Here is a 24,263-nt window from a genome sequence, read left to right as displayed (position 1 = left end):
TATACAGTATTATTATGAATAGTATAATTATTATTATTTATTGTGTAAGCAATATATCAATAAATAAGTAAAGTATGTATAATGCTTAACTTTTAATTATAAACAAGCCTGAAATACACTGGGACTCTTATTTTGAAATGTCGATGCATTACCACATTACAATATAAACACCAAAATAAACATGGTCATAATTCATCAACAGAAGCTCCTAAGCAATCGCTTGACATAAACGTGAGCCTTTAGAATATGCAACAGCGCCACGCTTTTACTTTCAAACTTGAAGCGCTCACATTTATTCAAATAAATCATAGCCTTCTGAAGTTGACATTTGGCTGTATCGTGATTCCTGTTTTTCCGACTACAAATTTAATACCTCTTAAAATAATATTTAAAACTTTTGTACCATGTAATATCATCTAAGACTTTTTATGACCTTGAATTTGATCAAACTGAATTTAAAGTGCCTCTATTATGTTATTTTAAAGGTTCCTAATTTTGTTTTGGAGGTCTAATACAATATGATTACACACATCCACTTTAATTTCCTCATAATATGCACTGCACGACTACTTCTCAAAGAGTCTGAAAACTGTTCATTAGTCTCTCTAACCCCCTCCTTTCCGAGAGCTCCTCTCTGATAAATAGGTGCACTTTAAGACTTTTTAAGGACCCTTGGGAACCCTGTAAATCATCTCCACGTCAGCATGAACACAAACACACAGATGCACGTTTCTTGACTCACCCTGCAGCATGCAGTCATACGCCTTTCGATCTCTCCTTCCCAAGGCCTCCCAGAAGCCTTGTGGTTCAGCTCCCTCATCACACTCCTGGATGGACACTTTACTGCTGCTGTGAAGCCCTGCCTCCAGAGGACACCTGGAATCCAGAAAGTCTCTGTCAGTTCACGTCAAGTGTTTATGTCAAGTGCCGTTGGTTTGTTTGTATGAGTTGACTCACTGCTCTTTGATTTTGTTTGCAGCGGTACGGCCCACATCACGTGTGTGCGTCTGCGCCTTGCATCCATGCCACAGGTACATGCTGGCTTTAGGGATGTTCAGGAGGATCAAAGAGGTGCGAGACCGTAGGCTGCTGCAGTGGCACACCACCTCCAGCAGATGGCCCTCTATGGGTTTCTCTCCTCTCACACAGTATAAGCGCCAGTCATCTGCACATTAAAGAAATAGGGTCAAGACTCAAGCCCATACAAGTGGTAAAGACTAGAAGGGATACAGCTACAGACACTGGGCATGTGCAAAATTAATATTGGGTCATTTAATTACTGTATTTGCATTATTGTAAGGGTAGGTTTAGGGTTGGGGTAGGTGTAGGTGTAGGTGTAGGTGTAGTCGTTAATAAAACACAATCTGATAAGTAGCAAATTAATTTACTGTTATTTTATCATGAAATTTTGCATCTCTTCCGGCCATTGCTGTACCCCTTTTAGACACAACCTATACAAGTGGTGCTCACTGGAGAGCCAAATGGGTCAAATGTGGAGCTTGATCTAGTCCAGGTCCATCTCTGTGGATCTAAGGGGTAGAGTTTAAAGGTGGCCTCGAATGAAAAATTGAATTTATCTTGGCATAGTTAAATAACAAGAGTTCAGTACATGGAAATGACATACAGTGAGTCTCAAACTCCATTGTTTTCTCCTTCTTATATAAATCTCATTGTTTAAAGGTCCCGTTTTTCGTGGTTTTTTGAAGCTTTGATTGTGTTTATAGTGTGCAATATAACATGTGTTCATGTTTCGCGTGTAAAAAAACCCACAGTATTTTTCACATAATTTACTTATCTGTATACCGCTGTTTCCACTGTCATAAAAACGGGCTGATGACTTCCTTGTTCTATGAAGTCCCTCCTTCAGAAATACGCAACGAGTTCTGATTGTGCCAGCGGTTCCTGTGTTGTGATTCGACAGCAGTTTAGCGCATCTTGCCCGGAAAGGTCACGCCTCTTACCATAACGTGGAGATGCACGCGCTCAGTGTTATTGTAAACATGTCTTTAATTTTACCCTATCAATTTGAGCCGGAATCAGACCCGGTGATTGGACTGCGGGATGAAAATAACAGCGTTTCGACGACATGGCGACAAACACACTCTACAAACGCAACTCTTGTGTATTCCTGTGGGCGGAGGTTAGTCAAAAAACTGTTTTAGTGACGTCATTAAAGAAGGAAGTAGAGGGATGTAGTCCAAACTGGCCGTTCGATGTAGGTGACTTCTGTTAAATAAAATATCTCACTTGGCATTGAACTTTGAGCTTTAAAATTTTACAGATTTTATTTATACTCTAACAACAACATTACACACTAACTAAAGTTTGAAACATGGGATCACGAAGAACGGGACCTTTAAAAGACCTCCGAAGAACAGGCGAATCTCAACATAACACCGACTGTTACGTAACAGTCGGGGTGTACGCCCCCAATATTTGCATATGCCAGCTCATGTTCCCAACATTATAAAAGTCATTAGACAAGGGTAGCCAGTATTAACATCTGGATGTGCACAGCCGAATCATCAGACTAGGTAAGCAAGCAAGAACAATAGCGAAAAATGGCAGATGGAGCAATAATAACTGACATGATCCATGATATCATGATATTTTTAGTGATATTTGTAAATTGTCTTTCTAAATGTTTTGTTAGCATGTTGCTAATGTACTGTTAAATGTGGTTAAAGTTACCATCGTTTCTTACTGTATTCACGGAGACAAGAGCCATTGCTCTTTTCATTTTTAAACACTTGCAGTCTGTATAATTCAAACACACAATTTCATTCTTTATAAATCTCTCCAACAGTGTAGCATTAGCCGTTAGCCACGGAGCACAGCCTCAAATTCATTCAGAATCAAATGTAAACAATATAACAGTATACAATACTCACATAATCCGACGCATACATGCCGAACACTTTGTAAAGATCCATTTGAGGGTTATATTAGCTGTGTAAACTTTGTTTAGGCACTGTTTAAGAGCACGAGATTTAAAGGGGCCGCACAGCATAAATCGGCTCATATTTAATGATGCCCCAAAATAGGCAGTTAAAAAAATTAATTTAAAAAATCTATGGGGTATTTTGAGCTGAAACTTCACAGACACATTCAGGGGACACGTTAGACTTGTATTACATCTTGTAAAAAAATTTTCGATGGCACCTTTAAACTAATTACAGTAGGTTTAGAAATAGGGTTAAGGTTAGGGTGTGGTTGGACCTTCTAGCTCCACTGATTAGGTCTAGAGAAGAGGAGCCGGATGTTAAGCTCCACCCATTGGCTGTGCAGTGAGCAGTCTCTCAGTCCATATGTTCAAAATATGATTTTCATGATGTATTTGTCTTTTGATTTAACTATTTAACTAATCTAAGAAGGTTATGGGAAAATGATGCAAACTAAAAATGTGGTAAAGTTAGCAAAAGAGATTACTTTGTGAATTTTCTTCCTCCTCTTCTCTCTTTCCAGCATGAACAATCATTCCTCCATTGAAGCACTGTAGGAAACAAGGAGGCTCCTTTCCCTGCTGTACCTGGACCTGCAAAAAGACATATTAAACAGATTATATATTGTTTTTATGCTAATATTTTAGCTTTTTACATTACTGCTAAACTGATAAAAAAATTATTGAACACTACCCATTTAAAAGGTGAGTTAATTTAGATGTTTTTTTTTGTTTTTTTTTATAAGAAATGTATACTTTCATTTATCAAGGAAACATTAAATTGCCATCACCGGAATAAATTACATTTTAAAATACAGTAGTCAACATTTCAAGTGGATCAAAATAGTTCATCAAAGTTGTCCTAAGAGCTAAGCTGTCCTAAAAAGAAAGTTTTAGGACAACTTTGATGAAAGGTTTTGATCCACTTCAAATGTTGACTACTATATATTGAAACAAAAAAAAAAAATCAAATTTTAAATTATAATAACATTTCACAATATGATGATTTTACTGTATTTTTGAACAAATAAATGCAGCCTTGGTGAGCATAAGAGATTTTTTTTCAAAAATATAAAAAAAATCTTACAGACCCCAAACCTCTGAATGGTAATAAGATAACTAAATAAGTAATAACTAAATAATAAACTAAATAAGATGTTTAAGATTCAAAATGAGTATTATAATAAGTATAAAATAATCCATAGTAAGTACCTGAGCACCTCTCTCCTCATCCAGCTCTACAGTCATCAGTGCTGATGTTCCCTTCTCATTCACCGTGGAGTTACGACCCTGCCAGAAGAAATAAGAACATTTCTCCTTCCCTGGACCAATGACCCGTTCTGAATGCAGCCTCTTGCCAACTGCGCACAAAAAAAAAAAAAAAAAAAAAAAATCAGAATTTTGGATCATGGGCAATCAAACAGCCCAGCAACAACATGTTCAGACACACTGTATCTTATGGTTTTATACAGCGATCATATTAGAGTAGATGGTTTATGGCTATTTATAGATGATTGTACGGTGGGGACACAGTGAAGCATCAGACCATGGAGAAGCAGTTTATTTTAGAATGAGCATAAAATATTGAGAAATAAAGTGTCCAGGGAATAAAGTGTCCAAGTGCAACAGACAATCCTCTCTCCTATGCACCAGTGTTATTTATAAATGTAGTATTTATTAACATTTTTAAAATCAACATTTATTTATATATTCCATTTTAATTTTAGCTTAAGTTTGAGTAATTTTGTTGTGCTTTTGTCATTTTTATTAGTTTTTTTTTTATACATTTCCATTTAATTTATTTGTTTTAGCAATTTTAGTACTTATTTTCTTTAGTTACCAAGGCAATGTTTCTAATTTGTAAGTTTTTTTTTTATCTAAAATCTCTCTCTCTCTCTCTCTCTCTCTCTCTCTCAATTACCTAAAATGATTTTTTACAGTTTTAGTTTTAGTTAACAAAAACAACACTGCTATGCACACCTTCAACATAAAACTCACCAGCTGTGCTGATCATGTACTTCCATTTGACCACGTATGTGTCCCCTTCATGGAACTGACCAATGCTCTGTTTAGGTAATCGACTAGAACAAGCAAGAGAGACAGTGTTTGTATATAAAAATCCATTCATTTAATAGTTTTACCATATAAAAAAATGATTCATCCTACCTATAGTCAAACTCTAGAATGTGCCAGACATCAACAGACAATGTGCTGATCTCAAAATTACGCCCCTCATCACCTTCCACCAGTCCATAACCTCGTCCGACATCGACTCCATCCAGAACGGTCTTGACTGGTGTCCGTACTGTTGACAACATCAGTGACGCATCATAGGGCCGACATTCCCCGCTCCGAAGCTCCTAAAGAAATTAACCAACCAACCCATTCTGTTTTAAGATTTGCTACATTTTTAAATATAATCAGGAGTATCTAATGTATTAATACTTGCTTTTCAGAAAAAAAGAGGTACAGATACAACTTATTCTGTGCAAATTTACCTTGTTTTCAACAACATGCGCGTCACCATTCTTTTTAGAGGATTTCTTGGTGTCGCTCCAGTCCAAAAACTTCTCTTTAAAAAGAGTAGTCTCATTGTGCTGAGTTAACCTGCCAAACACAGCCCAGTCTGGTCGTCCCTGGCCTTTCCTATTAATAACAGGTTCAGCAAAGACAATAATTATTTTTATTTCATAGAGGTTTCATAAAAAGCAAGGATAAAACTTTGTGAGAACAGAACAAACCCATGAAACATGAACACAGCACTCATTTATTTTAAGAGTGACGCATCAGAAATTCTGCTGGCAACTCAAGTCTGTTTATGAACACTGAGATTACTAAGCTGTTGTTTTGACAGGTGTAGCAAGTTAAGCAACAATAACACACTTCTGACCTGAGAGGCCTCTGTGAATGAGCTTTAAAAGGTCACAAGTGCCAAAACTTGATCTATGATAGAACAATAGGCATCAGCAGAGCCTCAGCACATATTTAGCTCTGTTCTGTACCTGGGTATAAGTGCGTTGCACTCTCCAGGGTCCAGAGGATTAATATCACAGTTGGTATAGTCAAAGGTGCCATTCCACAGGTGCTTTGCCAGCTGAAAAGCCACTTTTCTCTGTGCCAGCGTCACCTCCTTACCATGCCATACGTAGACCTCGCTACCAAAATCAAACACCAGCACCTAGATGTCAAACAAAAATAAAAAGTTGGTTCACAGTTGAATTAGCCTTTGCCTTACTTTAGTTTATATTATATAGTCAAGCACTTAGCAGAGTTGCACAATATATTGCTGACCATATTGTTATGCAGGGATTGACATTAACACCCGCCAAACCACTAAATGCGGGTGGATTTCAGCAGTGGCGTGTAATGCAGTCACTACTGCTAACCACTTTGGTGGGTAAATTTTATATATAGCCTAAATAAACATTTTTCAAATGTAGTTTAAAAAGGCATCTGAAATAATAAACTAAGAGCAATATTGTCAAAAACGTTGATTTTTGATACATATCGATACTGAAATACGTTTCCAATACTCATTTTCCGCAGAATAGACACATTATACCAGCTGTGTTTCTCACTCTCTTTGCTCCAGATGAATATTGTTGAGGTTACAAGGTTTAATTTCTCCTTGGGATTCTGCGTATTGCGCATAATTTTACTCGTTTTTTGCAGATTTTGTGCTCACATCCAAAGTTTGTGAGCATAAAGCCACCTCTCAGTACTAAATTGAGTTGTTTTTCGCTGTTTATATCGCTTAAAGGTGCCGTAGAACGTCTTTTCAAAAGATGTAATATAAGTCTAAGGTGTCCCCTGAATGTGTCTGTGAAGTTTCAGCTCAAAATACCCCATAGATTTTTTTTTAAATAATTTTTTTTAACTGCCTATTTTGGGGCATCATTAACTATGTGCCGATTCAGGCTGCGCGGCCCCTTTAAATCTCTCGCTCCCTGCCCTCCTGAGCTCTCGACTATAAGTGCAGTTATACAGTGCATAAACAAAGTTCACACAGCTAATATAACCCTCAAATGGATCTTTACAAGATGTTTGTCATGCATACTGCATGCATGGATCAGATCATGTGAGTAGAGTATTTATTTGGATGTTTACATTTGATTCTGAAGGAGTTTAATAGTGCTCCATGGCTAACGGGCTAATGCTACACTGTTGAAGAGATTTATAAATAATGAAGTTGTGTTTATGAATTATACAGACTGCAAGTGTTTAATCATGGATCATGTCAGTTATTATTGCTCCATCTGCCATTTTTCGCTATTGTTCTTGCTTGCTTACCTAGTCTGATGATTCAGCTGTGCACAGATCCAGACATTAATACTGCCTGCCCTTGTTTAATGCCTTGAACATGGGCTGGCATATGCAGCGTAACAGTCGGTGTTATGTTGAGATTCGCCTGTTTTCCGGAGGTCTTTTAAACAAATGAGATTTATATAATAAGGAGGAAACAATGTATGTCTTTTCCAGGTGCTGAACTCTTGCTATTCAACTATGCCAAGGTAAATTAAATTTTTGATTCTAGGGCACCTTTAAACAGACAAACATACACAAAATAATGTCAAAATGCCAGTCTTGGCGAGTATTCAGGTAAACACAGTCAGTTATATTTTAACACATGTGTATCAGTATATGGATCCATGTGTCAGGTCTTAAAGTGACAGCAGCCTAATATACCTGCTGAATTATGAGATAACTATTATGAGAATGAAATTATGAGATAATAAAAATATCTACTGTATGTGGCAGTTTTTCCCCATGGTATCAACGTCAAAATTGTGGCCAGTGAAACTGCTGAGTGGCTAGTAACTTTGGAAAACCACTAGCCACAGTGGCTGGTGAGCAAAACAATTGTCAAGCCCTGTTGGTAATGTATTGTAATGTAATACTCAGATATTAGCCTGAGGTGGCTGATATTTGAAGAAGAAAATATCAGTGTTATTTTAGTTTTTAAAAAACATACCAAAAATGACTAAATATTCTAAAGCAAGTTATTCACCTTTCCTACTTCAAGTATGCAAAACTGTAGATTGTATCTTGATTAAAGTGTAAATTAGTCACAATCAATCAATCAACCAACCAATCCATCATCAATCAATCAATCAATCAATCAATCAATCAATCAACCAACCAATCAATCAACCAACCAATCAATCAATCAATCAATCAATCAATCAATCAATCAATCAATCAATCAATCAATCAATCAATCAATCAATCAGTATGCATGTATGATTTTCAAGTACTTCTTTAGAGTTAAGCATGGAGCAGCGAGGGACTCGACCCCAGTAATCATCATCAGGAACAAGTTTGTCCTCCATGAGCCTATAGATGCAGTTGGTTTCTACGACAGCAGTCTCATAGAACTCATCTTCCTCTGGAGTGCCAGCAGCTGTAGGGTACAGATGGCCATATTAAGAAGGGCTACAGTAAGTAAAGGTCATTATACGGCAGCATTCCTTATTATGCTTGTGTACAAAAATAAAACTGTTCAAAGAATTGTCAGCAGATGAGAACTAGAATATCTCACCTTGATAATTGGCTTGGCCGCCGAGAATCTTCCAAAACTCTTTGGCAGCATGAGTGTGAGTGTTGGCACCTTCCTCAATTGTCTGCACATATGAGGCTCTGCATCCCAGGTCATGCTTGGTCTGAACGAACGTGGCCAACTCTGCAGCCTGCACGATTGAAGATACAAACACCAAATTTTCATTTGCACCACAAATATAATGTATGTACATGTACAAAAATTTTCATGCTCATTAAATTATTACAATAAAAAAAAAACTTTTCTATACATTTAAGACAATGAGCATCACATTATAGTAAGGTAAGATGGTAAGATGTAGGTCAAACTCAGAGTTCAATGACCTGCAGTCTAGATTTAACAATAGAAGAAAGTCGTGTCTGAGAGAGACACAGGAGCTTTTACAATTCACCTCATGCTTCCCGTACAAAAATACATTTCCTTTGTGGTTAATTCTGTTTATTTCCTGCACGTGGGGGACTCACCAATCTATGAATAGTACTGAAAACACTAAAGCAGAGTACAGGATATGACATGTTTAACTGTAACAAAATCAACTGAGAACCAGAACATACTTTTGATATGGACAACTAATATTGACATCTAGCACTAACAGCTAGTGATACTTTAGTATTATTTATATACTATTATAGTATTTATTAATAGCTTGAATTAACTTTATATTTAATAAATAATATTTCATTTATAATAAATTTATTTATATATTATATAATGTATTTATAATAATATTTAATTTAATATTTTCCATTTCTATTTGTTTTTTTAAATAGTTTTATTTAGCTTTAATTAGCTTGAATTATTCAACAATAGCAACACTGCTACCAGCTAGAGATTAAAGTGATAGCGTGATGTGTGTTTGTTGATACATGCAGCAGGACACACTCACTTTGGCCTTCTCGATAACATTTGCAAATTCTCCAATCCAGATGAAGCAATGATGGGGTGTGATCAAGAGGAAGCAGTCACCACTGTTCAAAGAGGAAGATCTGGGCTCAACCAGTCTGGTCTGAACGTGCCGACGACCTAATTAAATTGCACAGAGAAATCGGGATAATAATGTGAGTCACAAGCTAAACCCCCTAATATCAGGAAAAAAAAAAAAAACCCAAGTAATTTGCTTTGACTGTACAGCATTATCTTGGTTGAATTTCAAACTCAGAGGAGAATTATGTTATCATACAATACAATATAATATTGTAATGTTCTGGTACGCAGAACATTACTACAGTTGGACATAATATGCTGTTGTTCTTGGACTGCTCACATGTTGTTCTCTCCATTAAACCTATCTGGTTTCTTTCTCTCTGTTTTGATTAAGGGAAGTGTAGAATGTTGTTTTGGGAACATGCAGGTGGGGTTAGATTGAGAGGGATGCCTTATGAGGAATTGGTATCTACAATCATTCTACATTCTACACCAGCAGTCCCCATAACAAAAGCAGCAGGGGCCTCATGTATAAACATTATGTACGCACAAAAAAGGCACTGAAATGTGCGTACTCAATTTTCCACGCACATACTGGGATTTATACAAAATAAACTTATAAATATGTGCACACTGTACGGACACTCTAGATCGTGCGTATGCACTCTTTTACTGGAGTGAGCGAAGTAATGAAGTAAACAGAAGGATTTTAAACTCTCTTTTCCATTTGAACATTTCCATTTCCAAATTTAGTTAAATATGCCACTCTCTTTAATGGAGTTAAGCACTGAAATTACATGAAGTTACAACATCTTTTATATGAATTTAAATAAAAATACGTGTAGTGGATGCACTGCTTTTGAACACTTTCCCTGTGGCATGTTTTAATGGTTTGCCAGGATTTATAAGATATGCATCTTATTTTATTTTTAAAATATTTTGTCAGTGAGAGACCAAGTCAGACAATAATTTACAATGCAAAACTAAGGCCCATCTGTTTCCATTAAAAATATATAAACATTCTAAAATATATGTTTACCTTATAGGCATAAATTTGATTTGTTTAAAACAATTAAAATACTATTTGACCAGTGGAAAAGAATGAGAACAAAAATAGTCTGTATCTCATATTTTCCTAATGTCTTGTACCTTTAAACATGTCACATGGATGGGAATATACACGGAACTGATATGCAAATGACGTTATGCAAGGTAAAACTAGGCATTGTAAGCTCCATATATGGTTATTTTGGGGAGGAGACAGGGTGGAGATGCATAGATACACAATCTTCTGCTGACTGGGTTTTATAAATTGAATTTTGCACAGGTTCTGAATTACGCATTGTTTTATAAATCTGAAAACTTTTGTGCATACACAAAATCTAGCTTTTGTGCATATGCACACTTTTAGGATGAACTCTACAGAAAGTTTTACACATAAGGCCTCTGGGGCCGGTTGCATAAACCACTTAGACTAGTCTTAAAAGTTAAGACACTAATGTTTTTCTTGAAGAGTGGTCCTAATTTTTTTAAGTCTGTTACATAAAAAGGTAGATTGGTGTAATTTGAATTGGAAAAATAACATTGATTACCCCTTGGTAACTGCAAGTGGTCAAACAGTTCTTAAGACACAGTCTTAATATAGTGACTACGTTTATGCAACTGGGGTCTCATGCGACATGAGGACAGAAGTTCTCCCTATTACTTTTAAATAAACAACACCATTCATGGCTGTCTCACTGCCAAATAAATACATCTCTACAGGAACACAGACACAGCACACACTGTGGCCACGTTCACACAGCAACAGAATACGGTTTTTCAGTTTCAGTTTTCAGAAGACTTTCAGTTTTATGGACAGTGCCATCTTTGATATTACACACTTTCACTGTGGTTACAGGTAAGAGAATATGGGCTTGATTCCCGTTGCATGTTGCATACAGACGGTATTCGAGACACTACAGTAAGTTGCTGTTTGAACTGGACATTTCATTACTCACACCTTTAAGTAAACGCGGTTGTCAATCCCCAAAAAAAAAAAAAAATGACAGTGTAAACGTAGCTTATATGGCTGGCTTCTAATCAGAGACCATTTTTCTTCATATCAAACAAACTTCATATTATAAAAGCTGTGCACAAACAAGGTCAGAATGAATGATGAATATTGTTGATCTCTAAGTCCCGCAGTGACATTTGTAAAAGGAGCCCTCTACTTCTATCAAAAACAGCTGTTGTTGTCACTGTCACTCACCTTTGACCTGAATGAGCATGAGTTTTTTATAGGGCATGGCACTGTTGTTGGAGCTCTGCTCAGAGGCATTCACACTTCGCAGACTCACACTGCTGAAGTTTTCCTTACTGGCCAACCCAGCAAGAGCAACCTCAGAGAAACCGCTGTTTTTATTCACTATGAAAGAGAGAGTGAGAGAAAAAGAATGAGAGAGTGCAACAGTATGAGCTTTAGCATATCACAATCATTAACATTACATTAGGAGCGGTTTGTGTTAGTTTGGGTGGGTTGTTTAAAGCAAAAGGTTAAAAAATGATTCACTGATTAATTTGAATCCCTATGCAGAATTTTATCTTTTTTGTAGAAAAATATTTCTAATTAAAAGTTGCTGTTTATAAGTTTTCAACCAAGTAAAATAATTTTCTAGATTTATTGAGTTGTATTTATTGTAAATAAAATAATTATGCTGTTATGATAATCAACATCTTTATTGTTTTTTTAGTGCCATAATTATATATTCTACTAGTGTTCATGAATGCCTTTCATGAATGAAAACTGAGTGAGCCAAAATGACATTTATAGACTTAATGTAGAAGTACCCATTCATGAGAGTGTCAGTTTTATGTATTCATTTAAACGTTTACACAATGAAGACATGACTCTTGTCAGCATCACACTGACTAAACAGCAGGAAACTGAACTGAAATGTAGGTCATATACTGAAATAGGGTCCCAACACAGAACTAGATTATAAATGTGTGAATACTGGCAAAATGTGCATATAGTGTGCCTCCTATCACTCACTCTTTTCCTGTTTCATCCTCTTGCTCTCCAGAAGGCCAATGTTTAGCCTCTGTTCTGTGTATTCGTGTCTTATGTCCTCCCGGACAGCTAGCATTTTCAGAGGGTTTCTGGATGACTGAACGTTTCTGTTGGGCCGTACCGCCCGCTTGTGTTGCACCATCTCTGAGGTCAACCTAAAAATATATACCAGAGACAAGTTATCAAATAATGTTTCAGAGCTAGTTCCTCAATCTCAGTCTTGTTTATTTTCAAGTTGTAAATAGATCACTTAACTGTCAATAAGACAAAATATGGCTGGTTAGTTATTGCTACAGAGATGATACTGAAATCTAATAGCCACACTTCGTTTGGCTTTACCTAGGCAGCTCCACTCCAAAGATGTCATCAAAATCGTCGTTGATTTCCACACTGCTGGTAATCTTGGCTATATCCTCTGTGTGTCGATAAAACTTATCGAAGGTCTCATCATCCAGAGTCATGACCTCTTTAACGGACTTCTCTGTGACTGCAATTGTGGCCTCCTGAAGTCCTGAAACTAAGAAATGTATAGGAATACATACATTATTAAGTTGATATAGGAGAAAATATTTTATCTCTAAGGTTCATTACACATTTTCGTATGATACCAACCTTTACCATTGAGACGACCAAGAAATGACTCCAACTTTTCCAGCTTCTTATCTGACTCCAGCTTCATGTCCTGTCTGACTTCAATCTCTACAGAAGAAAATACAGCAGTGATAAAAATATATACTGACAGACATAGAAGAAAGAGGACAGGAAATCTGACTGGAAGAAAAAGTAGTGGGACCAGGAAATGATACAAGCTGAGTATAAGTATGGTTTCTCACCTTCATGTGGCTTTGAGATTGTATGGGAGGCATTCTTATTTTTAGAGGACAGAGGGGACTGCACTGGATTTGTGAGAACAGAAGGGGCTGCCAGGCCTGGGAAAGAGAAAACAGAGGGGACATTTTTCTTAACTGCACATTGTTACAAAGTAAAACCATGTTTGTCCACACAGTACAAAAAAATACATCATTAAGGCTCAAACTGTGTCACTGCAGTGAAGCAATACATATGAATGCGTGCATTTTTCACTGACCTTTTTTAACCATACGGCCAGCCACTGTAAATTGAGTGGAGTCATTGGCTGCTCTGTAACCTTTGACCTTCCACGCATCCTCTTGTGCGGTGATGAGTTTCATGCGTTCCTGAATAGACATCTCTACTCGATCAATCCGCTGGCTCTCCGCAACCTCATTTCCCATCCTCTGAGATACCAAAGGAGAAACTAAATTAAGCATCTGAGCATTTACATCATTGTCAGGGCAACTTTTTTCACACTTCTGCAAGTTTAATTGGTAACACTTTATTTTACAGTGTCCTTGTTACACATTACATGTAGTTACTATAGTAATTACAATAAATTTTGCATAATTACATGCAACTAATCTTATTTCTAACCCTATAGTAAGTGCATGTAGTTAATTATTATTACTCAGTACTAAGATGTATAATTCCACTGTAACATGGACGCCTTAAAATAAAGTGTAAAAATTTAAATATCTTACCATTTTAATCTAAAAAAGTGATGCTTAGTTGATATTACAATTATAAAAGTAGTGAGAAACAACACCTCAAAACAATAATTAAATACAATTGTGAAGTGTAAATTAACACATTTACACACTGAGCTGTTTCCTAATATTAACCAGCAAAAACAAAAACTAATCCAAAAGCCTAAAAGTTTTATATATAGCGAAAATAGCTAGTAACTGACTCCCCAAAAAAAAAAAAAAAAAAAAAAAAAACACTCCACAAAAACACAACATATATTTACATACATTACAACAACAGTCTCAGTGTTGTGTTATGGAGGAATAGTGGATGTGTGTTTGAGGGTGAGAGGCACCTTCCGTCTCCAGGGGTGACGCTCATCCACCTGCACGGGCAGGGGGGTAGCCTTCACACGGAGGGAAGAGCAGGAAGACAGACGGGAAGAGAGAGGGATGAGAAAAGAATGGAAAGAAAGGATGAAATGTGAGAGGATGCATCCTAGACTAGAGAGGCTCTTATTAATAGAAAGAGGAAGATGATGCTTCACTTGAGACCTCACTGCTGTCCTGTTAAAGACTCCTCATTTAGATTTACAGTCAATAATTGTTGTTTTATAATTATATAGGCTTACGTATCCTATATGATAATGAAGACGGGTAGAGTTACATACAAAGCAATTTAAAGATAAAAGGGACAGTTAAAGGGACAGTTCACCCAAAAATTAAAATTATCCTATGATTTATTCACCCTCAAGCCATCTTAGGTGTATGACTATCTTCTTTTAGACAAACACAATCGGAGTTATATTAAAAAATATCCTTGCTCTTCCAATCTTTATAATGGTAATAAATGGTAAGCTTAGATGCCTCTCACGGTTTAAACAAACAGGGCTGACCAACAACTCAAGCTCCTCTTCTCTTATATTGAAATCCTCAGATATTTCTCTTCTAAAATTCAGGTTTTAGACTTCTAATTCATGACCAATGTTTTGTTTTGTTTTGCTCTATCCTCTGCGCTTCCGCGTTCATCATTGCTTAATGCATTGGGTCAGAGGCTACTCTTTTGGCGTAAATCGATTCGCATAGGCCATCTGCTGGAAGCTATGTATTTTAGTTTAAAGATTTAAATATAGATATTTTTCTTACAAAAACCCATCGCTTTGCATCAGAAGGCCTTTATTAACCCCCTGGAGCCATGTGGATTACTTTTATGATGGATAGATGCACTTTTTTGGACTTCAAAATCAGGAGTGCCATTCACTACCATTATAAAGCTTGGAAGAGCTGAGATATTTTATAATATAACTCAGATTGTGTTTGTCTGAAAGAAGATAGTCATATACTCCTAGGATGGCTAGAGGGTGAGCAAATCAAGGGATAATTTTCACTTTTGGGTGAACTATACCTTTAAAGTTTTAAAAGGTATTAAAATAACAAAGAAAACAGACATTCTTCAGAGAGTTTTATGGACTGAACTTCAGCCACTTCATGAAAGAAGACAAGAAATTGTCAAAGAAGACAAGAACAAAGCAGTCAAGAGTGCTTATCAAATTAAATCAAAGAAATACAAGAATGTAATTTCTTAGACTTCAAGAAATACAATAAGAGTCCTACAGATAATGAAAGAGAAAATGAGTGAAAACTTTAACATTTTGTTCAAATACCTTACCAAATATGGATTGTAAAATACAACGTAACTGTAATTTTGTGCATAATGATTTAAGTAATACATATACATAATATAAAATATACAGTGAAAAAGTAACAATTGTTTACTTAAAGCAAAAAGTATGTGTACTCTTAAAGGTACCCTAGAACCAGTTTTTTCAAGATGTAATATAAGTCTAAGGTGTCCCCTGAATGTGTCTGTGAAGTTTCAGCTCAAAATACCCCATAGATTTTTTTTAATTAATTTTTTTAACTGCCTAATTTGGGGCATCATTAACTATGCACCGATTCAGCGCGCGCCCCCTTTAAATCGCGTGCTCCCCTTTACAAAGTTCACACAGCTAAATATAACCCTAAATGGATCTTTACAAGATGTTCGTCATGCATACTTCATGCATGCGTCGGATCATGTGAGTATAGTATTTATTTGGATGTTTACATTTGATTCTGAATGAGATTGAGGCTGTGCTTCGTGGCTAAAGCTAACATTACACACTGTTGGAGAGATTTATAAAGAATTAAGTTGTGTTTATGAATTATACAGACTGCAAGTGTTTAAAAATGAAAATAGCGACGGCTCTCTTGTCTCCGTGAATACAGTAAGAAACGATGGTAACTTTAACCACATTAAACAGTACATTAGCAACATGCTAACGAAACATTTAGAAAGACAATTCACAAATGTCACTAAAAATATCATGTAATCATGGATCATGTCAGTTATTATTGCTCCATCTGCCATTTTTTCGCTATTGTTCTTGCTTGCTTACCTGCACAACGTCTGATGATTCAGCTGTGCACATCCAGATGTTAATACTGGCTGCCCTTATCTAATGCCATTGAACATGGAGCTGGCATATGCAAATATTGGGGGCGTACATATTAATAATCCTGACTGTTACGTAACAGTCGGTGTTATGTTGAGATTCGCCTGTTCGTCAGAGGTCTTTTAAACAAATGAGATTTATATAAGGAGGAAACAATGGAGTTTGAAACTCACTGTATGTCATTTCCATGTACTGGACTCTTGTTATTTAACTATGCCAAGATAAATTCAATTTTTGATTCTAGGGCACCATTAAACTAGTTTTTAAAAAAAGTGAAATTATGTTCCCAGAAGCCTTTGCTTGACATCATATTTGTTATCTTTAAAATGTCTTTTTTTTAATAGAGTTATAGTTCTTTTTTTTACCATTTATGTACTTTTTTTTTTTTTTTTTTTTTTTTATACATGCAAGTATAATATACAGGGGGAAAAAATTGATTTTGAAATGCCATCCCATAATGCCTGAAACACTGTCCTGTATTTTGTATGGTGGATTTATGGAAACCTAACAGTTTTTACCATTAATTTAATATGATTTTGTACAGTGTAGAAATTAAAAATGGAAAAAAAAAAAGAGGCGGATTATCAGTATCAGAGGGTGGAATATGGAGGAGAGCTTACATCGGGTGGGTGTTCTTGCTCACCTTGGGGAGGATTGCTATTTGATCCAGTGGTTCAGATGCACATGAAAAGGAGGAGGAAAAGACAGGATCCTACAGGACAGAGAGGGGAATCAAGACAAAAGATGGAGAGGCATATGACAAAGCAGGAGGGAATGAAGAGGAAGTCAAGGGACAGACATCCGGCAGGTGACAATGGTCTAGTCTTAGACACATTACCACATCTAAATAACCACAGGACACATAACATCAAAGTAATTTGCTAGAATGCTATGGTCAAATCTAGAGTACAATACTCAACCACCAACCTCATACAACCACCCTGAATCTGATGATACTCAAATCATTCTCCAAATTCCAATCTGCTGTCAATCAAGCAGCTTCAAGAGAAACCGCAATGAAAAGTGCAAGAGAAATTGGTGGGCAGATGCATTAATATAAATAAATATATTACAGTGCATTTTAAATTTTAACTGTTTAACTTACATGGTCCCAGAGGCGGGGGATCAATATAGACTAAAAAAGGGAGTCAAATTTAAAGCTAACTGACTAAAGCTACCTAAAAAGGCTGTGGCCTATAAGGGTGGTTGAACAAGGCAGTTAATACCACACCACAACTGTGAAGTCACCACAGGGTAAACTGACAAAGCCACCAAAATGGCTGTTAAAATAAAACAGAAAACACTTTTTGGCATTGCAATATTCATACCGTCACCATGGTAGCAATGTAAGAGAACCAAGCAAATAAAATCACCACCGCAAGCAACTGGCTCATCCCGAGTTGATGACAAGGTCAGGAAAACCAGGACAGCACACGGACATCACCATGATTACAAGGTCAAGGATTAATCAAATACAAACACAAAATCATAACCCTCATACACTGGCAATACCCGTGCTAAGTCTGTTAGCATGGTGGCGAACGGCCAACAGCCTTACCCAGAGTTGATCAGACACGGCAAAGTCATCTATCATCCCATCATCCTAGAGAAAGGGGTGAAATAAACGGGAGAAATGACCCCCTACTTAAAGCTTGGATATTAAACTTTACATTGAATCTGGTTACTGTGAGGAATTAAATAAATAATGTGATTCTTGATATTATTGCAATCTCATTTGTTAACTCAGTATGAAAAACGATATAAAGTACTTCGATGTAAAAATATCTTTAAAGTCACAATAAAACAGAAGCAGCGAGCGACAGATTTTTTTAATGTAATGTGACGTACATGAATCAGATTAATGGTGGAAAAAAATGCAGGGCAGGTTCTATCCATCAGTTGTTGATTGGATGGAGGCAGATCTGAATGCAAGCTTGTGTAACGGGTCCTACTCGCACCGCTTCAAGAGGGATTCGAACCAGTGTCACCGGCATGGGAGGCAGCCACACTAACAAGGAAGTTAAAGACTGCAGCCTATGGCATTATTTGCTAGCAGCGTCTCTTGAGGACAGGGGAGTGAGGTTTATCTGCACAGCACTTTACTAGCTGGCCTCAATTACGCTTGTAGTTGACCGTAAGAAAGGGGTGGGGTTTAAGCAGACTAAATGACTAGAGAAGTCTGGCATGTGTCACCAAAGAGAAGTCTGTCGCTTCACCAGAAAAACAAATTATATTTTAATTCAAAATTATGAGGTAAAAAAAAAAGTTACATTTATTGATAAATCATTCACAATAAGATCAATAACATTAAGAAAATAGACTGTGCGGATTTTCATTTCATGCCAACTTCAAGTTTCTCTTCGGTCACCTTCATTACTTAAGAAATTGAGATTCATTACAAAATCTGATCTGCCAGATCAGCAGCTGAATATTGTATATAATGATAGCCAATTCCCTTCTCTGAACTAGCATATGGTAAGTGATGTTATCACATTACAACACTCACAACCAGCAATGAAGTGACTGAAACAATCCAAAATCCAAACAGAGAAAGGCACGTGAAACCTCACCCCATTACCCACTGCACTAGAGAATTACTATCAAGCATGCAAAGATTTTAAACATTTTTTTTATTATAATAAATAATATTATAACAATAAAAACACAAAAACATGCAGTAAAGAAGTGGTAGAAAGACAGAGATCCATGCAAGTTAAGAACAGATACTGTATCAAACATACTAATAAACAAGAATAATATTGCTACAAAGATGATTGTACACATGCACGATGACCAACTGACCCCTACTATCCTTACTAAAAGCAAAAAAAAAAAAAAAAAAAAAAAAAAAAATCACCAGTTAATGGACTAACATTTGTGCTGTAACTAAAATTATTTTCTAATGTCAGTCCCTATAAATTAAGGATTCATATATATATATATATATATATATATATATATATATATAATATAATATAGATATATAAATTAGATAATTTCCAAACATGATAAACAATGAAACAGTCACAAAGTGTACACCATTTAAATTAGTGATACACCGAAATTTCGGCTACCGTACATTTTCGGCCAAAACTGATATTTCCGGTTTCCGGTTTACGTTTAATTAGAGTTTCTCCGATGGTAAAGACTGTGCTCAGCATCCATTTTGTGCACACAATGTAGATAAGCTACAGTAGTTAAATGTGTCAGCTGTGTGGACACTAGCTCTGGATAGATTTCGGCAATGATGGTTTCTTAAATCTAAAATCTTTTAGTCTGTGCTGATCGATGCACAGCGTGAACAAAACTTTACTAAACATTTTCAGCGTGCCTGCCATCCGATAATCGCAAAAAACATTGTTACTTTTTCTATGAAGCAAAGTCTCAACTTTAAAATTCTGTCCGTTTTTTGAAATACAAACAAATATAGTTTTGGATCTCTTTAATATGGTGTGACAGATCGCTGTAGCGGCAGCACGGATCAAGCGCACATGAACAAATAATCTCATCTCCTCTTTATTACATCATGAAATAAACATGGGTGAACATCAGAAGGTATGCTGAAAGATACATTACAACTTACTGGAATGAATCCTGTCTCATGTAATCGCTCAATCAGTGTTTCAACCGGAGAAAGACGTCAATAAAATGGCTTGTATGCTATACAAATGTCACCTATCGTCACATTTACCTCAAGAAAGTTATTAAACTCATTAGTTAACTAGAAAAAATAACTCTAGAGAAGAGCATTTTGCTAAATAAATGCACTATATTACATATTCATAATATTTTTTACTTTACCTGTAAGTTTATTGTCTATTACAGTTTATTTTCACTTAAATGTTTAAATTTCACCAACATAGTGGAAAGAATTCTGTTATTATAAAGCTGATATAAAAACTGCCTTATGTGCAATTTAAATGTTTGTACAACTCAGTTTTAGCTATTTGAGTGTTTATTATTGGCCAAGTGCATCCTGCAGAATTTTCATTTCGGTGCATCCCTAATTTAAATTAAATGTAAATGGGGCAGCTTGCACTGAGCAAACAGAATTAGTGCAAATTAGTGTTCTTGAGAAACAAATATCATTGTGAATACAACCAATGCACCTCCACAAGACCATGCAAATAGAAAGGACAGAACAGAGAGAAATAATACAAGAAGACAAAATAATGGATAGCACACACCCTTCTCTGTTTAGAGCAGGGATGTCCAAACTCAGTTTCTAGAGGGCCACTATCCTTCATAGTTCAGCTCCATCTTGCCTCAACACACCTCCTGGAAGTTTCTAGTATGCCTAGTAAGACCTTAATTAGCTGATTCAAGTGTGTTCAATTGGGGTTGGAGGTAAACTCTGCAGGACAGTGGCCCTCCAGGAGCAGGATTGGACACCCTTTGTTTAGAGTTACTCAACTGCACAAAGTCTCTTCTCTTCTGAAATGTTGAACTATGCAACAAATGCAAACAAAATTACTAAAATCACACAATTAACGAGTTGCACGATATTTGCTCTGCATCACCTAGAGCTGACAGTACAAGATGATATTCATCAACCTAACACAATACGCATAATATACGAAATTAAATAATGAACAGTGACCTATGACCTGTATGGACAGGTGAGACAGTTCAAGGTTCAGAGGTTACCTTCTTCTTGAAGCTCTGCTCCACTTCCCATAGCTGGGCGTGTCTTTCAGACACAGCAACCTGCACCACATCCTGTTTTTTATTTATCCTGTTCCTCCAGTCTTCCTCTCCACTCTTCTTCAATAGAGCCAGTCTGCAAAAGACAGAATCATATGAAGTCTTGCAGCCTTCTTAATTCCTAAATGCATTGCTTTGTGAACACATTTGAGTTTATGATCTAAAAAATATTTAACATTTTAAATGCTTAAAATTAATTTTGTAGATGCATTTGAATTTATCTTACTTTTGAATTTCATCACAAAAACATTTATTTACATTTTAATGGATGAAAAAGACCCGATAGTGAAGAAAAAAAAAAAAAAGTCTATTTACGGTATGTAATTTCATATCTTTAATAACTTTGCTATTATTCTAAAATAATGGTAAAAAAATTATGGTATATTCAAAAAACGGTATATAAAATAAAAAGTAGGTGTGTTAAAAAGAGATTTTAGCACAGATTTTTTGAGATTAGGATTGTATAAACAAATCCTGACAAACCACGACAAACAGAAAATTATATTGCAAAAATATATCTGTGGAAAATTAAACAACAACAACAAACAGGCATTTTTCATGCTCATTCACACACATTTAAGTTCCAGTGTGGGTACATATTTGTATATGCATACAGATGAGTGGCTTTCATCATGTCACTATTGATCAATTTAACCAGCTTGCGTCAGATTGCTTCCTATGGCAGCAGATAACTACCCATCAGTTACACAATACTTTGATCTCGAACTGGACACAGTAGTACAGATCTGACTAAAATAAATAAACAAACCAATCAATGCAAATACGGGCCACAATATAGAGTTACACTGAACTAGACTATCTGTCTCTCTTCATCTGTATGCTTAATGTCAGACCACAACACAAGGATGCAGTCAGGCAGCACAAAGACATTACCGCAACATCGTTTCTATCAACAATGAACTATTTTAAGTCAAAAATGTTGCATAAGGACTTTAAGCATCTGATATGTTTCAATTTCTAATGTCTTTTTTATCCTAGCTCTCAATCTAAATGGAAAGGACAATGCGCCTACTGTATATTCAATTGACATATATTCAAAAGACACACAGTGCAACCTACTTTCCACAAATAGAGTCAAAGTGGAACACTCACACTCCGAAAAGTCTAAGCCAGCCTCGTTTTATACAATTTTCAATGTCTTGCTTTATACAAAGATGGAGGAATAACCGTTTTCAATATACATCTATAGTTCAACATACATTTTCCTATTCAAAGGACCATACAATCATTAAACAGTCTGCTGGCTGACTTCCAAAAAAACAAAATCAAAAAACAAAAAAAACAATCACAAACTATATCTCACACTTTCATACACTGACCTCTCTTTGATGGACATCTGCCTGGCAGACATGATGTCTGAGAGTTTTTCTCCTTCCTCTGTTTTAAAGTCTGTGTCCTGCTCCTCTTCTCTCCTGTCGTCCTCTAGAAGTTGTCCGGCTGACTCTGCGTGTGTCTGTGCGTGCGCGTGTTGTGCAAGAGAGCCACTCTGTAATGAGGATAAGCCGTGTGATACAGCTGCCGTGGCACGTACTGTGGCTGTGTGCACAGGAAGATCTGTTGAACACAGACACAGGAAAGGGTTAGAGCAGCTCCAGTGATACGATCAGCCCAGTGACAGGCGGAGCCACGACATACACCCACAAACACAGCCACACTTTTTCACACACATTCAGTCCTGTCAAGAGTTGATGCTCACGTAAGCATGTGAATACACACACAGTAATGAATTGCTAAACAGGAAGTGAGTGTCAGTTTCTAATCATAAAGGGAAGCTTTGTTGTTCATGCTGTGCACCATGTGGCTTACACAGACATCTTTCTGTCTTTACAGAGGGAGAAAACTTTAAACCACCAGCCTGCATGACAGACACAAAACAGGAAGATGCCACAGAAGAGACGCACATCACATCCTATCCACACCTATCTGTTTGTAATGTCACACTGATATCAGCACAGAACACATGTACAGCTGACATGTGCAGGAAACCATCATAACAAGCCATCTCTGATAAAACAAAGTACATGACTGTATGAATTGTAGACTACGATGGGGTAAAATGAACTTTAATTGCCACTTAGCCGCATGTAACTAAATCTAAATGTTTTAATGCTTTTTTGTTGATGGAGATTTGCAGGCACGGTAATTAATTACATGCATATTTTTTTCCTGTTTAAAATGTTAAGGCAGAGTTAGACCCTTGGGGTAAGATGCAGAAAAAGCCCCTACGGGGTTATAGTGTAATTTCAAATAAAAATTAACTGGAATTAGCATTTAGTAATTCCACATAACTCATCTTTCACATGTTTTTCCCCCTAGATTGTGATTGAGAACATTTGATTTACTATATTTAATTAATGCAACTTTTGTTTCTGAATGAAGTTTCTTATACTCACTAAGGCTTCATTTATTTGCATTTATTGCATTTATTATTATCAAAAATACAGTAAAAACATCCAGTGTCACACCATCCTTCAGAAATCATTCTAATATACTGATTTGGTGCTCAATAAACATTTCTTATTATTATCAATGTTGAAAACAGTTGAGCTGAGCCTGCTCCATGCTTATTTGAAATAGAAATCTTTTGTAACATTATAAATGTCTTTACTGTCACTTTTGAACAATTTCATGCATTCTAAAGTAATAAAAGTAATAATTTATTTCAAAAACATATCTTACTAACCCCAAAGTTTTCCTTGGTAGTGTAAATTATTAATAATGATATCAGATATATTTAAAATATATCTGATGATAGCTGGGACCTAACATTAGGGGCTATTATAAAAGAGGCAAGATTAAATTAAAACTAAATAAGCAAATGATTTCATATATTTTCTAATATAATATAATATAATATAATATAATATAATATAATATAATATAATATAATATAATATAATATAATATAATATAATATATATATAATATAATATAATATAATATAATATAATATAATATAATATAATATAATATAATATAATATAATATATCGGATGATGTGTCACCATCCTGTTCATGCATCTTTGTA

At 35.9% G+C, this 24,263-nt stretch overlaps 1 protein-coding gene across 20 annotated transcripts in view; it reads right to left on the bottom strand.

Moving 5' to 3' along the window:
* The window catches only part of svila (supervillin a), an 83,206-nt gene that overhangs the window by 5,525 nt on the left and 53,418 nt on the right, over nt 1–24,263 (bottom strand). For 11 of the 20 annotated variants that reach the window (XR_007181989.1, XM_048171192.1, XM_048171180.1 and 8 more), the window contains 22 exons: nt 22,555–22,789; nt 21,158–21,290; nt 18,069–18,113; nt 17,154–17,222; nt 14,372–14,422; nt 13,562–13,730; nt 13,308–13,403; nt 13,087–13,173; nt 12,814–12,991; nt 12,457–12,629; nt 11,674–11,829; nt 9,385–9,521; nt 8,481–8,628; nt 8,197–8,342; nt 5,944–6,119; nt 5,440–5,587; nt 5,108–5,301; nt 4,940–5,022; nt 4,154–4,302; nt 3,430–3,535; nt 958–1,165; nt 743–876 (listed from right to left, as the gene is read on the bottom strand). Coding sequence is in view for 19 of the 20 variants with exons in the window: in XM_048171192.1 (XP_048027149.1) it covers nt 743–876; nt 958–1,165; nt 3,430–3,535; nt 4,154–4,302; nt 4,940–5,022; nt 5,108–5,301; nt 5,440–5,587; nt 5,944–6,119; nt 8,197–8,342; nt 8,481–8,628; nt 9,385–9,521; nt 11,674–11,829; nt 12,457–12,629; nt 12,814–12,991; nt 13,087–13,173; nt 13,308–13,403; nt 13,562–13,730; nt 14,372–14,422; nt 17,154–17,222; nt 18,069–18,113; nt 21,158–21,290; nt 22,555–22,789 (3,021 nt within the window). In the remaining variant the exon portion in view is untranslated. The remainder of the gene's footprint in view (nt 1–742; nt 877–957; nt 1,166–3,429; nt 3,536–4,153; nt 4,303–4,939; nt 5,023–5,107; nt 5,302–5,439; nt 5,588–5,943; nt 6,120–8,196; nt 8,343–8,480; nt 8,629–9,384; nt 9,522–11,673; nt 11,830–12,456; nt 12,630–12,813; nt 12,992–13,086; nt 13,174–13,307; nt 13,404–13,561; nt 13,731–14,371; nt 14,423–17,153; nt 17,223–18,068; nt 18,114–21,157; nt 21,291–22,554; nt 22,790–24,263) is intronic. The other 9 variants (XM_048171189.1, XM_048171191.1, XM_048171197.1 and 6 more) reach the window with 5 other exon arrangements.

This window comes from Megalobrama amblycephala, linkage group LG20, assembly GCF_018812025.1.
Source record: "Megalobrama amblycephala isolate DHTTF-2021 linkage group LG20, ASM1881202v1, whole genome shotgun sequence".
Taxonomy (NCBI): domain Eukaryota; kingdom Metazoa; phylum Chordata; class Actinopteri; order Cypriniformes; family Xenocyprididae; genus Megalobrama; species Megalobrama amblycephala.
The sequence above is the reverse complement of the archived record's forward strand: the minus strand, read 5'-3'. Positions and strand labels throughout refer to the sequence as shown.